General features: G+C 33.7%; 1 protein-coding gene across 2 annotated transcripts in view; it reads left to right on the plus strand.

Annotated features, from left to right (window-relative positions):
- Positions 1-14,380, plus strand: part of C11H1orf185 (chromosome 11 C1orf185 homolog) — a 42,308-nt gene extending 27,928 nt beyond the window's left edge. Inside the window, exons 4-5 of one of the 2 annotated variants that reach the window (XM_078024912.1) lie at positions 12,370-12,406; positions 13,873-14,380. In XM_078024912.1, coding sequence (XP_077881038.1) covers positions 12,370-12,406; positions 13,873-14,267 — 432 coding nt within the window. In that variant the 3' untranslated portion in view covers positions 14,268-14,380. The remainder of the gene's footprint in view (positions 1-12,369; positions 12,407-13,872) is intronic. The other variant, XM_078024913.1, reaches the window with a different exon arrangement.
- Positions 14,381-14,749: the final 369 nt, after the last annotated feature.

Below are 14,749 nucleotides of genomic sequence, written 5' to 3' on the forward strand. Positions count from 1 at the left end.
TGGTTTTATTCCTAAGTCCTTGATCCATTTTGAATTGAATTTTGTACATGGTGAGAGATAGGGGTTTAATTTCATTTTGTTGCAAATGGATTTCCAGTTTTCCCAGCACCATTTGTTGAAGAGGCTATCTTTTCTCCAATGCATGTTTTTGGCATCTTTATCTAATATAAGATAATAGTAATTTTGTAGGTTAGTCTCTGGTCCTCTATTCTGTACCATTGGTCTACCAGTCTGTTTTGGTGCCAATACCATGCTGTTTTTGTTACTATTGCTCTGTAGTATAGTTTAAGGTCTGGTATAGTGATGTCACCTGCTTCACTCTTCCTGCTAAAGATTGCTTTAGCTATTCTGGGTCTTTTATTTTTACAGATGAATTTAATGATTGCTTTTTCTGTTTCTATGAAGAATGTCATTGGGATTTTGATTAGAATTGCATTAAATCTATTTTAATTTGAATTAGAATTGCATTAAATCTATTTTAAATTGCTTTTGGAAGTATGGTCATTTTGATAATATTAATTCTACCTATCCAAGAGCAAGGTAGATCTTTCCATCTTCTAAGATCTTCTTTTATTTCTTTCTTTAGGGTTCTGTAGTTTTCATTGTATAGATCTTTCTTCATTAAGTTAATTCCCAAGTATTTTATTTTATTTTTTGAGGCTTTTGTAAATGGGATAATTTTCCTCATTTCCTTTTCTGAGGATTTTTCACAGATATATAGAAATGCCTTTGATTTATGGGTTTTGATTTTATATCCTGCTACTTTGCTGAATTCATTTACTAGTTCTAGAAGTTTTCTGGTGAAACTTTTAGGGTCTTCTAGGTATAGAATCCTATCATCAGCAAATAGTGGTGATTTGAGTTCTTCCGTTCCTAATTGTTTCCGTTTAATTTCTTTCATCTGTCTAATTGCTCTGGCCAGTGTTTCAAGAAGTATGGTAAATGGAAGTGGTGAAAGAGGGCATCCCTGTCTTGTTCCAGTTTTCAGAGAGAATGCCTTCATTTTTCCTCCATTTAGAATGATGTTGGCCTGGGGTTTAGCATAGATAGCCTTTATGATGTTGAGATATGTTCCTGTTATTCCTAATTTTTCTAGTGTTTTGAACATAAAGTGGTGCTGTATTTTGTCAAATGCTTTTTCTGCATCTATTGAGATGATCTTATGGTTCTTATCTTTAAGTCAATTGATGTGATAAATTACATTTATTGATTTCCATATGTTGAACCAACCTTGCATCCCTGGGATGAACCTCACTTGATAGTGGTGCATAATCTTTTTGATATTTGATTTACCAGAATTTTATTGAGAATTTTAGCATATACTAAAGACTTAGGTTGATTAGAGATATTGATCTGAAGTTTTCTTTTTTTGATGTGTCTTTGCCTGGTTTTGGAAACAGGGTGATATTGGCCTCATAGAATGAGTTTGGAAGTGCTCTCTCTTTTTCTATTTCCTGAAATAAATTGAAGAGTATTGGTGTTAGTTCTCCTTTAAAGGTCTTGTAGAACTTGGCTGTGTATCCATCCAGTCCTGGGATTTTCTTGGTTGGTAGACTTTTGATGGCATCTTCTATTTCATCACTTGAAATTGATCTGTTTAAATTCTGTATATCATCCTGATTCAATTTGGGCAAATTATATGACTCTAGAAATTTGTTGATGCTTTCAATATTTTGTATTTTATTGGAGTACAAGTTTTCAAAATAATTTCTAATTATCTTCTGTGTTTCTGTAGTGTCTGTTGTGATATTTCCTTTTTCATCACATATGTTAGTAATTTGAGTTTTCTCTCTCCTTCTCTTTGTTAGCATGGCTAAGGGTCTGTCAATTTTACTTATTTTTTCAAAAAAACAATTTTTTATTCTGTCAATTTTTTTCAATTGTTTCTTTTGTTTCAGTTTCATTGATTTCAGCTCTGATTTTAATTATTTTCTGTCTTATACTGCTTTTGGTGTTGATTTGTTCTTCTTTTTCTAGGGTTTTGAGATATAATGTTAAGTCATTTATTTGTTGACTTTTCTTCTTTTAAGGAATGAACTCCATGCAATGAATTTTCCTCTTAGAACTGCTTTCATAGTGTCCTGGAGATTTCAATATGTTGTATATGTATTCTCATTCACCTCTAAAAATTTTTAATCTCCTCCTTGGTTTCTTCTGCAACCCACTGTTCATTCAATAGCATATTATTTAGTCTCTAGGTGTTGGAGTGGATTTTATTTCTTATTTTATCATTGATTTCTAATTTCATTCCATTATGATCTGATAGAATGCAGGGTAGTATCTCTACTTTTTTATATTTGCTGAGAGTTGCTTTGTGGCATAATATATGGTCTATTTTAGAGAAGGATCCATGTGCTGCTGAGAAGAAAGTGTATTCTCTCATTGAAGGATGAAATATTCTATACATGTCAGTTTAATCTAAGTTATTGATTGTATTATTGAGTTCTATCATTTCTTTGTTCAGCTTTTGTTTGAAATATCTATCTGGTGATGAAAGAGATGTGTTAAAGTCACCCAAAATTATTGTGTTGTGGTCTGTTTGACTCTTAAACTTGAGAAGAGTTTGTTTAATGAATGTAGACACTCCATTGTTTGGGGCATATATATTTATAATTGTTAAGTCTTGTTGGTGTACGGTTCCCTTGTGCAGTATGTAGTGTCCTTCTTTATCCTTTTTGATTGACTTTAGCTTGAAGTCTACTTTATTTGATACAAGGATGGAAACCCCTGCTTGCTTCTGCAGTCCATGTGAGAGGTATGAATTTTCCCAACCCTTCATCTTCAGTCTGTGGATGCTTTTTCCTATGAGATGAGTCTCTTGGAGGCAGCATATTGTTGGGTCTTTTTTTTTTTAACGTGACTTAATGTGACTTGGTTTCTCCTCTGATTAGATTTTTCCTTTAGTATAATACCTCCCTCTGCTGATTTTCATCCTTGTTTTTCATTTCCTCTTCGTGTAATATTTTGTTGAGGATGTTCTGTAGTGCAGGCTTTCTGTTGTAAATTCTTTTAATTTTTGTTTATCATGGAAGGTTTTTATTTCATCATCAAATCTAAAGGTTAGTTTTGCTGGATATAAGATTCTTGGTTGGCATCCATTTTCTTTCAGAGTTTGGTATGTTTCTTCACAATCTTCTGGCTTTGAGGGTCTGTGTTGAAAAATCTGCTGAGATACAAATTGGTCTCCCCCTATATGTGATCTGATTCCTCTCTCTTGCAGTTTTTAAGATTCTATCCTTATTATGTATGCTAGGCATTTTCATGATGATATGCCTTGGTGTAGAGCTAATGTAATTTTGTATATTTGGTGTCCTGTAAGCCTCTTGTATTTGGTTTTCCATTTCATTCTTCATGCTTGGGAAATTTTCTGATATTATCTCATTGAAGATGATTGTGCATTCCTTTGGTTTGAAGCTCTGTGCCTTCCTCTATCCCAATAACTCTTAGATTTGGTCTTTTGATGCTGTCCCACAATTCTTGAATGTTCTGTTTATGGTTTCTCCACTGTGTGATCAACTTTATTTTCCAGATTGTATATTTTGTCTTCATTACCTGACATTCTTTCTTCCAGGTGATCTAGTCTCTGTTGATTATGCTTTCTATTGAGTTTTTATTTGATTTATTGCATCCTTCATTTCAAGGATTTCTGACTAGTTTTTTTTTCAGAGTTTCTGTCTCTCTCTTGAAGTAATCTTTTGTACCTGTATTTGTTCTCTTATCTCTTTGTTGAAGTGATCAAATTTTTGCCTGTATTTGCTCATTTCTTTAATTCACAGATCATTTTAATTATGAACCTTCTGAACTCCTTCTCTGACATTTCATTGACTTTGCTGTCCATGGGTTCTGTTGTTATAGTGTCCTGGTTTGTTTGGGGCACTTTCCTCCCTTGTTTTTTCATTATATCTATGTGTCTTCCTGGACAGTGTGGATCTGAGATATTACAGTTTCTTCCCTATATTCTTGTAGTACCCATGCAGATTGTCCATACCTCACCTTGAAGTTGGGCTTATAGACCCTGCTGGTGTACCTCAATGTATGCTACTGCATCTAAAGGTGGTGGTGGCAATAGCTGAGGTATCTTGAGATAATAGTTAAGATGCTCCAAGATGGAAGCAAGTCTTACAGAGATAGGCTGAAAGAGTGGGCCTCACACTCCCTTTGGGATGCCTGCTCTGAGATGCAGCTGCTTCTAGGCCCTGTCTTCTGTCAAAAAGTTAGGGGTTACTGCATTGGGAAGGCTATGGAAATGACTGCAGTGTCCCAAGATGGAAGTGGATTAGACTTAGGCTAGGGTGAACTCAGACCTACCCTGGACCTGAGTCCTGTGCAAGTTAGCATGGGTGGTCTGGGCTCCCCCAGTAATCTACTGGTCAGAAGAGGTGGTCCTGTGCCAGAGGCTGGGCTCTGGCAGGTGCCTGCAGGTAGAGGGGTGGACCCCAGCCTACTGTGAGCCTCGGTCCAGCACATGCTGGTGTGGATGGATCTGGGCCAAAGTGCTTGACCTCCCACAGTAGTCTGCTGGTTGGAAGAGGCAGTCAACCATTTGTATATGTTCCTTTGAAAAAGGTCTATTTAGGTGACTCACTCAACTTTTTTTTCTGTGAGGTTTTGAGTTGCTTTTATATTCTGGAAATCAATCTCTGGTCAGATGAATAGTTTAAAAATATTTTCTCCATTTCTGTAGATTTTCATTTGACTGTTTCTTTTGCTGTATAGAAGCTTTTCAATTTGATGTACTCCCATTTGTCCATTTTTGCTTTTGTTGCCTGTACATTTGAGGTCATATCTAACACTTCTTTTTCCAAACCAATGTCCTAAAACACTTCTTTATATTTTTTCTAGTAGTTTTATGTCTTAAACTTAAGTCTTTGGATCATTTTGATTTAATTTCTGCATATGGTAAGAGACAGAGGTACATTGTTTCTTTTTTAGATGTTTTTTAGTTATAGACGGATGTAATATCTTTATTTTGTTTATTCATTTTTATGTGGTGCTGAGGATTGAACCCAGTGCCTCACATGTGCAAGGCAAGCGCTCTGCCACTGAGCCATAACCCCAGCCCCTGTTTTTTATTAATACTAACTATTTTTAAGAAATTTTTATATTTAGTTGTAGATGAACATAATACCTTTATTTTGTTTGTTTGTTTATTTATTTATTTATTTTTATGTGGTGCTTAGAATCAAACCCAATACCTCACACATGCTAGGCAAGCACTCTATCACTGAGCTAAAGCCCCACCCCCAGGGGTATACTCTTTGTTTTGCATTTAGACATCCAGTTTTCCCAGCACCATTTATTGAAGAGATTGTCCTGTCTCCAATGTATGTTCATGCTGCCTTTGTCAAAAATCGATGGCTGAAGCTGTACATGGTGACACATGACTGTAATCCTAGTGAGCTGGGTGGCTGAGGCAGGAGGATTGTAAATCTGAAGGTCAACCTTAGCAATTTGTTGAGACCTTAAGCAACTTAGAGAGACCCTGTCTCAAAAATTAAGAGGATGAAAGATAACTGTATTTTGTGGTTTGTCTCTATGCCTTCTATTCTGTTGCATTGGTATTCTTGCCTGTTTTGGTGCCAATACCATGCTGTTACTATAGCTCTATAGAATAATTTTAGTTCTGGTATTATGATGCCTTCTGCTTTACTTTGCTTACTAAGGGTTGCTTTGGCTATTCTGGGCCCCTTATTTTTCCATGAATATCATAACTGCCTTTTGTAGATATTATGGCCATTTTGACAATATTAATTGGGCCTACCCAAGAACATGGGAGGTCTTTTCATCTTCTAAGGTCTTTCTCAATTTCTTTCTTTAGTATTCTGTAATTTTCATTGTAGAGATCTTTTACCTCTTTTGTTAGATTGATTCCCAAGGGTTTTTTTTTTTTTTGAGGCTATTGTGAATGGGATGATTTTTCTAATTTCCTTTCAGCTGACTTGTCACTGGAGTATAGAATTGCAATTGATTTATGAGTGTTAATTTTGTATCCTGTTACTTTGCTGAATTCATTTATAAATTCTAGAAGTTTTCTGGTGGAGTTTTTTTGGCCATATAAATATAGAATCAAGGGCTAGGAATGTGGCTCAAGTGGTAGCGTACTCACCTAGCATGCATGAGGCACTGGGTTCAATTCTCAGCACCACATAAAAAAATGAAATAAAACATTGTGTCCACCTAAAACTAAAAAAAAAAATAAATTAAATTAAAAAAATATAGAATCAAGTCATTGGCAAACAGCTAATTTTAGCTCTTCTTTTTCTATTTCTATTCCTTTTATTTCATTCTTTTGCTTAATTGCTCTGGCTAGAGATTTGAGGATTATGTTAAACAGAAGTGGTGAAAGAGGGAATCCCTGTATTGTTTCTGTTTTAGAGGGAATGTTTTTAGTTTTTCTCCATTTAGAATGATGTTAGCCTTGGGTTTCTCATATATAGGTTTTACAATATTGAGATATGGTCCTTTTTATCCCTATTTTTTCTAGTGTTTTAATCATAAATGGATGCTGTATTTTATCAAATGCTTTTTCTGTATTTATTGAGATGATCATGTGATTTTTGTCTTTAAGTCTATTAATATGATAAATTACATTTATTGATTTCCATATGTTGAATCAACCTTCCATCGAAGGATGACCCCATCTGGTCACAGTGAACAATCTTTTTAGTGTGTTTTTGTATGCAATTTGCCAGTATAGGCACCAAAATATACATTGGAGAAAAGATACTCTCTTCAACAAATGGTGCTGTTAACTGGAAATCCATATGTAATAGAATGGACCTGTGTACAAAACTCAACTCAAAGTGGATGAAGGACCTAGATATTAGACCAGACCTGGCACATACTGGAAAAAAAGGTAGGTCCAGCACTCCAACATATCAGCTCAGGAACTAACTTCCTTAATAAGACTCCTAAAGCTCAAGAAGTAAAATCAAGAATCAGTAAATGGGATTGCATCAATCTAAAAAGCTTCTTCACAACAAAGGAAACAATCAAGAGCATGATGAGAGAGCCTACAGAATTGGAGAAAATCTTTGCCACCTGCACCTCAGATAGAACATTAATTTCCAGAAAATATAAAGAACTCAAAAAACTTAACACACACACAATCAATCAATAAATGGGCAAAGGAACTGAACAAACACTTCACAGAAGAAGAAATATGAATAGTCAACAAATATATGAAAAAATGTTCAATATCTCTCTCAATTAGAGAACAAATTAAATTACCCTGGGATTCCATCTCACTCCAGACAGAATGACAATTATCAAGAGTACAAAAAAGTAAATGTTGGTGAGGATGGGGAAAAAGATACACTCATATATTGCTGATGGGGCTGCAAATTTATGCAACCACTCTGGAGAGCAATATAGAGATTCCTCAAAAAACTAGGAATGGGACCACCAATTGACCTAGTTGTAGCACTCTTTAGTACATACCCAAAGGATTTAAAGTCAGCATACTACAGAGACACAGCCACATCAATGTTTATAGCAGCTCAATTCACAATAGCTAAGCTATGGAACCAACCTAAGTGCCCTTCACCAGATGAATGGCTAAAGAAAATGTGACATATATATATATATATATATATATATATATATATATATATATATATATATATATATATCACACGCACACACACATTGGAATATTACTCAGCCATAAAGAAGAATGACTTTGAGACATTTGCCAGCAAATGGATGGATTGGGAGACTGTCATGCTAAATGAAGTAAGCCAGCTCCCAAAAGCAAAAGGCTGAATATTTTCTCTGATACGTGGAAGCTAACCCACAATAAGGGGGGATATGAGGGGAAGAATAGAAGTGTAGTAGATTAGACAATGGGGAATGGAGAGAAGGGGGAAGGGAGGATAAGGAGAGTAAAGACAATGGAATGAATCTGACATAACTTTCCCAAGTATACATATGAAATACCACAGTGAATCCCACTATCATATACATTGATTCTACCTAGAATAAGATATATTCGGTGCTTGTGTAATAATCAGAATGGATTCTGCTGTCATGTATAACTAAAAAGAACCAATAAATTTTTAAAAAACTGAAAAAAGGTGGAAGAATGCAGATCAGTGGTAGAGTACCCTTGGGTTCAATCTTCAGTATAAAAAAAATCAATTGCCAGAATTATGTGGATTGATCTCACATGTCTTCATTCTGATTCATTGGTCTACATGTCTACTTTTACACCAGTGACATGCTGTCTTGTTGCTATCATTTTGTAGTATGTTTTAGGTCAGCTGTTGTAATGCCTCCAGCTTTATTATTTTTGCTCAGGATTACTTCAGCAATTCAGTGTCTTTGTGGTTCCATAAAAATTTTAGGAGCATTTTTCCTATTTCTGTAAAAAATGTCATTGGTATTTTGATAAGAATTGCATTGACTCTGTAGTTCACTTTGTATAGTATGGTCATTTAACAATATTAATTCTTCCAATTAATATTGGAATGTCTTATAACGGGATGACTTTCCATTTGTATGTGTGTGTGTTCTCTTCCATTTCTTTCTTCATTGTTTTGTAGTTTTCATTGTAAAGTTCTTTTATTTCCTTGGAAAATTTATATTTTTAATATTTTAATATTAGAAATATTTTAAAATATTTAGGAAGCTATTTTGAATGGGATTGCTTATTTCTTTCTCAGAAATTTCTTTATTGATGTATATAAAAGCTGATTTTCATGTACTGACTTTACATCTTTACATTTATAAGCTCTTTTAAATCTTTAGGTTTTTCCATACATAAAATCATTTTGGGGGGCTGGGGTTGGAGCTCAGTGGTGGAGTGTTTGCATAGCATGTGTGAAGCACTGGGTTTGATCCTCAGAACCATATAAAAATAAATAAATAAAATGAAAAACAAAAAATAAAATCATTTTGTTTGCAAACAGATAGAATAATTTGACCTTCTTTCCTATTGGAATACCCTTTATTTCTTTCTCTTATCTTACTTCTCTGGCTAAAACTTACAATAATAATTGAATAAGAATACTGGAAGTGGACAATTTTGTCTTTTTCATGATATTAAAAGAAACAATACTAATTGAATAAGAATACTGGAAGTGGACAATTTTTCTTTTTCATGATATTTCATCCATTCAGTATGATGTAAGCTGTGGGGTTTGTTATATATAGTCCTTATTGTGTTGAGGTATCTTCCTCTTATACCTATTTTTTTTTTACCATGAAGGGATACTGAATTTTATCTAATACCTTTTCTGCATCTATTTAGTTGACTATGTGTTTTTTATCCTTCATTCTATTGATGCAATATATTTATTGGTTTACATATGTTGAACTATTCTTGTACCCCTGAGATCAATCCTGTGTATAATCTTTTTGATGTACCATTGGGTTCAGTTTGCTAGTATTTTGTTGAGAATTTTTTTGGTACCAGATTGACCTCAAGGGGACTTACCTACTGAGCAACATCCTCATCCCTTTTTTAACAATTTATTTATTTATTTATTTATTTATTTTTGAGACAGGGTCTTGCTAAGTTGCTGAGGCTGGCTTTGAACTCATGATCCTCCTGCCTCAATGTTGCAAGTTGCTGGGACACATGTGTCACTGTACCCTGCGTGTTGAGAATTTGTGCATATATGTTTGTCAGGAATATTGGTCTCTGGGTTTAATTTTTGTTTTGTTCTTGTCTAGTTTTGTTATCTGGTTAGTGCTGGACTCAGAACAAAAGTATTCCTTCCCTTTTGATACTTTGTAATAGTTTGAGAAAAATTGACATTAGTTGCATTTTACTCTCTTTTGGCCTTTAATAATTCAGTGTATAATCTATGAGTTATTCACTTCAGTTATTATAGTTTTCTAATTTAAAAAATTTATATTGATTAAGTATATTCTTATAATCTATACTCTATATTCCACTTTATCAATTATCTCCATAATGTCCTTTATAGAATTGTTTCCTTCTAGTTAAGGATCCTGTCCAAATTATATTTGATTTAATCTGTCCCTCTCTTCAGTCTCTTTAAATCCTAAGCCTTTCATATTTCAAGATATTGGCATTTCATTCTGATGTCATGTATAACTAATTAGAGCAAAACAAAAAAAGAAGACGACGACCAGGATGATCTTGCAGGCCCTGCCAGGAAACTGCCAAACTGCCATGATGCTGGGTGCTAAGCTTCTGGCTTGGGCCCTCTCCACTCTCTGGTGGGAAAGCACAAGCCAGGAGGGCCCCAGGCTATAGGGCTAAGTTATCCATGTCATGGGGTCTAGAGGTACCAGGAACTAGGATTCAGATAGGGAGATAAGAACTGCACTGTTAGTATATGCAAAAGCATGACACGGCCCACACACTTGCATCAGGATTTCCTAATCCTTGGGCTGCCATGCAAACCCTTCTCAAAGTTCCTCTAACACAGAAAGGGGTGTTGTCAATCTGGGGTCCCTGCTTGTCATCTTCCTGGCAGAAGCACTGTGGCTCCCTCAGCCAGAGGTCACCCCACTGAGCCCCAGGGCTCTCCCACCCCATGTCCACTGGCAGTCAGCATACTCACTGCTGGGATTACTGGATTATATATGTTTTCTAACTTTTATAAGAAACTGCCAAACTGATTCCAAATTGATTGCTCCATTATACATCTTCACTAGCCATATATAGAAATTGAAATTTCTAGAAACTTGAAATTGCCAGGATTTTTTGTTTTTGTTTTCTAAGTTATGTAGTAGTATTCCATTATGATTTTAATTGTATTTTCCTAAGAATATCGATGTTGAACATCTTTTGATGTACATATTTGCCATCTGTATGTCATATTCATTCAAAAATTTCCCCATTTTTTAAAAAAATATTTTTAGTTATAAAAAACAAAATATCTTTATTTATTTATTTTTACATGGTGCTGAAGATTGAACCCAGTGTCTCACACATGCAAGGTAAGCGCTCAACCACTGAAGTACAACCCCAGCCCCAAATTTTCCCCATTTTTATTGAATTATTTCTTACTGAGTTTTTAAAATTCTTTACATACTCTGGCTATAAGTCTTTTATAAGATACATATTTTGTACTGCTCTGTGGTTTGTCTTTTAATCACCTCTTTCAGGAGTAGAAATACTAAATTTTAATAAAAGTCTAAAAAGATATAGGTATTTTTGAGAAAATAAAGCAGTTAATGTACGAATAATAAACTATTCTTCAGTTTTGTTTTTCTTCTGATCAGATTCAGTTTATCATATCAAGAGATATGCAATATTTGTCCTTAATTACAATGTTTGATACTAATTAATGATTTTAGTTTGAATATATAAGATAATGCCTTGCTATGTCTTTCCCATTTAAGTATGAATTCATGAATTTCTATTGTACTCAGCACATTATAATCCATTACTCAGTATTTTAATGCCCAAATCTAATCAAAGTTGTTCCTCTGTATTTATGATATGTTTCCATGGTGTTTTTTTTACTTTTAGTCCTTACTTACTTATTGATAATTAGCTTCATTTTTAATAGTTGAAAGAATATCCAGCTGGGTGCCATGGCACATGCCTGTGAACCCAGTGACTCAGGAGGCTGACGCAGGAGGATCCCAAATTTGAGACCAGCCCCAATAACTTTGCAAGACTGTCAGTGTCTTAGCAAGATCCTGTCTCAAAAAATAAAAAGAACTGGGATTGGGCCAGGGTTGTGGCTCAGTGGTAGAGCACTTGCCTAGCATGTGTGAGACACTGGGTTCAATCCTTGGCACCACATAAAAAAATAAATAAAGGTATTGTGTCTATCTACAACTAAAAACATATTTAAAAAAAAAAGAACTGGGACGTAGATCAGTGGTAATGTACCTCTGGGTTCAACCCACAAGTATTAAAAAAAAAAAAGAGAGAGAGAAAGAAATAACATCCTTTGTATCTAGGTATAATAATGCATTTAACTATTTACTTAATCTTGGATTTTTAAATTGTAAGTTTTTTAAAAAATGCTACACACATTGAATGAACATCCAGGTGACTGAACAATGACACAAAAACAAAATTATATACTTGCCATAATATATTCCAAGTAGATTTGTTAAATTTCTCTCCAAAATATTTGTACTGATTTACAGTATATAAGAATGCCCGCTTTTTCATTCATTTAATTGGATAGAATTTCAATCAGTCCAGGGCCATACTCTTGTTCCCAGACCAGCAATATCAGCATTATTCTGGGGAGCTTGTTAGAAATGCAAATAAATGTTAAAATTTATTACTCTTCCTGATTTGCATTCTTTGTAATAAACCTGTAATCATAGGTGCAAAATGTATTACTATTATATAAGTGTATAGATTAAATATAGTATAGAAATTATATAAAAATGATTTCATTTTAAAAATACAAATAAATTTTTATGTAGGAGGAGCAAAGAAAAAAAGAAGCAGCACGTATAAAAGGTATGTTTTCTCCAATAGTTTCTTAGAAACAATCCTAACATGTAACAATTTACAACTTTAAGAATCAAGAGGCTATGCTTAATGTTAAGTATTTTAAATACTATGAAAATTGAAGAGAAATGCTAATTTATTAGTATGTGAATGGGCACATAAATTTTAGAAAAACGAAAATTGTAATGTCAGATCTTAAACTATGAAATTTTAAGTTGTGTCTACTATTGGAGCCCAAAGATATCATAGTCAAAGCCATGTACTCATGTTTGAGGATAAAAATAAATCAGAGAGGAAGAGAAACAGAGGGGAAAAAAACCTCAAAACACAAGTTTTGGTCTGAGATTGTGGCTCAGAAGTAGAGCGCTCATCTAGCACACATGGGGCCCTGGGTTGGATCCTCAGCACCACATAAAAATAAATGAATGGAATAAAGGTATTGTGTCCAACTACAATTAAAAATATATATTTAAAAAAAAACAAGTTTTTACAGCTCTAGATATTGTAGGTTATGTCTTAGAATTTCAAACCATTGTCTCCTACATAATTTTAGAAATGTTAATATAAGGTATACTTAAAACAACTTTAAAAATTAATATGTAAAGTATCAAAAGTTAATATGAAAATATAAAACATATAAAAAGCATTTAAGATAGTATATGAGGGTTAGGGTTGTGGCTCAGTGACAGAGTACTTGCCTAGCACATGTGAGGCAATGGGTTTGATTCTCAGTACCACATATGAGTAAATGAATAAAATAAAGGTCCATCAACAACTAAAAAAATATTTTTTAAAAAAAGATAGTATATGATATTTTATAAAACCTAACACTTTGAAATAGCCATTGTGCAACCTAAATAATTCAATGGCAAAAGAATTAGACTTAAAGTAAGAAATATGTAGATTGAAATCCATTTTGTATCTGACTTGTGATGGATCATCTCTCTAAATCTCTTTTTCTTTAGTGAAGTGGTGCTAATAACTGCCTTGAAGAATTATTGAGAAAATAATTATATCAAAACACTTTGTAAATTGTAAAGTTCTGTAGTAATATTATTACTGTTATTTATATAGGGCCAGCCCATAGGCCCTTTCCATTTGGTAATCTGCTTGCTCAAGGAAGCTTATATTTTTAAAATAAGACAATATTTAGTTATAAATTTTTAAGAATCTGTCCTCTTTAAGGAACTTTCCAAAACTGAGGTTTCTGTCCCACTTAGAATCTTTTTCTGTAAAAACAGGTTGGTTTTATTTAGTATAGTCTTTTCTACTCTTAATTTTCATGAAAATATTGCTAATTCCCAATTACATATTAAACACTGTACAGATGATGAAGTAACTCAGAATGTTCTTGAAGAGCATTATCCTGTCCATTATAGCCCTAAAAATAGTCTGAATTTTTTTTTAAAATGCCCTTATAAATTAAGATTTGACTCATGAATATGTAATATTCACAATAAATATATTTTTTGCAGCAATTAAAGATCACTCTAAAAATGAATTCCGCTTTGCAACAAAGAAAATCATCAGTGATCCCCCAGAGACTAGCTCAGCAACAAATGGCAGCAGCATTCCATTAAGCTTATCAACATTACCATCTGAAGCTTATTACAGCCAAAGTATTGAAGCAGCTGAAGACTGGTATTCTGATGATTCTCTCGAAGAAAAGAATTCTTCAAAGCCTCTTCTCAGGGAACCTCTAATGGAAAAAGTATTTTCATACCTGTCAACAATTTCATTAGAAGAATGTACTGAAAATGTAATGAATATGGCACTCTATGATGATGAAAATGATGACAACAGTAAGGAAATATTTTCACGAAGAAACACAGAGGTCGAAATACAAAACCTTCAACATAATGCTGAATGACTTTTTTTCTTTTGAAACCTTGTATATACTGAAATCAGGTAAAGTCAAAACTGAATTTCCAGCTTTTGAGTCTCTTAACATGTTCACATTAATATTGCTTTTCTTCTTAGTTATCAAAGAGTGGTCCTACTTCTCCTGCTGATTCTTATTTCTAGAATCAAAATTGTGGGAAGAAGTACAGTAGTATCATAAACATTAAGTTTAACTCCCTGTATCTCATCAAAAGATACCACAAATATAGAAATGTGTTTTCAACACACAAGAGAAATACTTTAAGAAATCTTTAGCATGAATACATTTTTAATAAAACATCCACAACATTTCTTTATAATTTGGACATTTTCAGGTTTATTTCAGTGTGACTAGGGCTGGGTGGAATACCTCTATCAGCTTCTCTGATTTTAAAATATAAAAATCACCTATATTTCAAATAATATCACGACATGCTTTTGGTAAGTGTTTTAGCCAGCTTTTTCATGGTG

Source organism: Ictidomys tridecemlineatus, chromosome 11 (genome assembly GCF_052094955.1).
Source record: "Ictidomys tridecemlineatus isolate mIctTri1 chromosome 11, mIctTri1.hap1, whole genome shotgun sequence".
NCBI lineage: Eukaryota > Metazoa > Chordata > Mammalia > Rodentia > Sciuridae > Ictidomys > Ictidomys tridecemlineatus.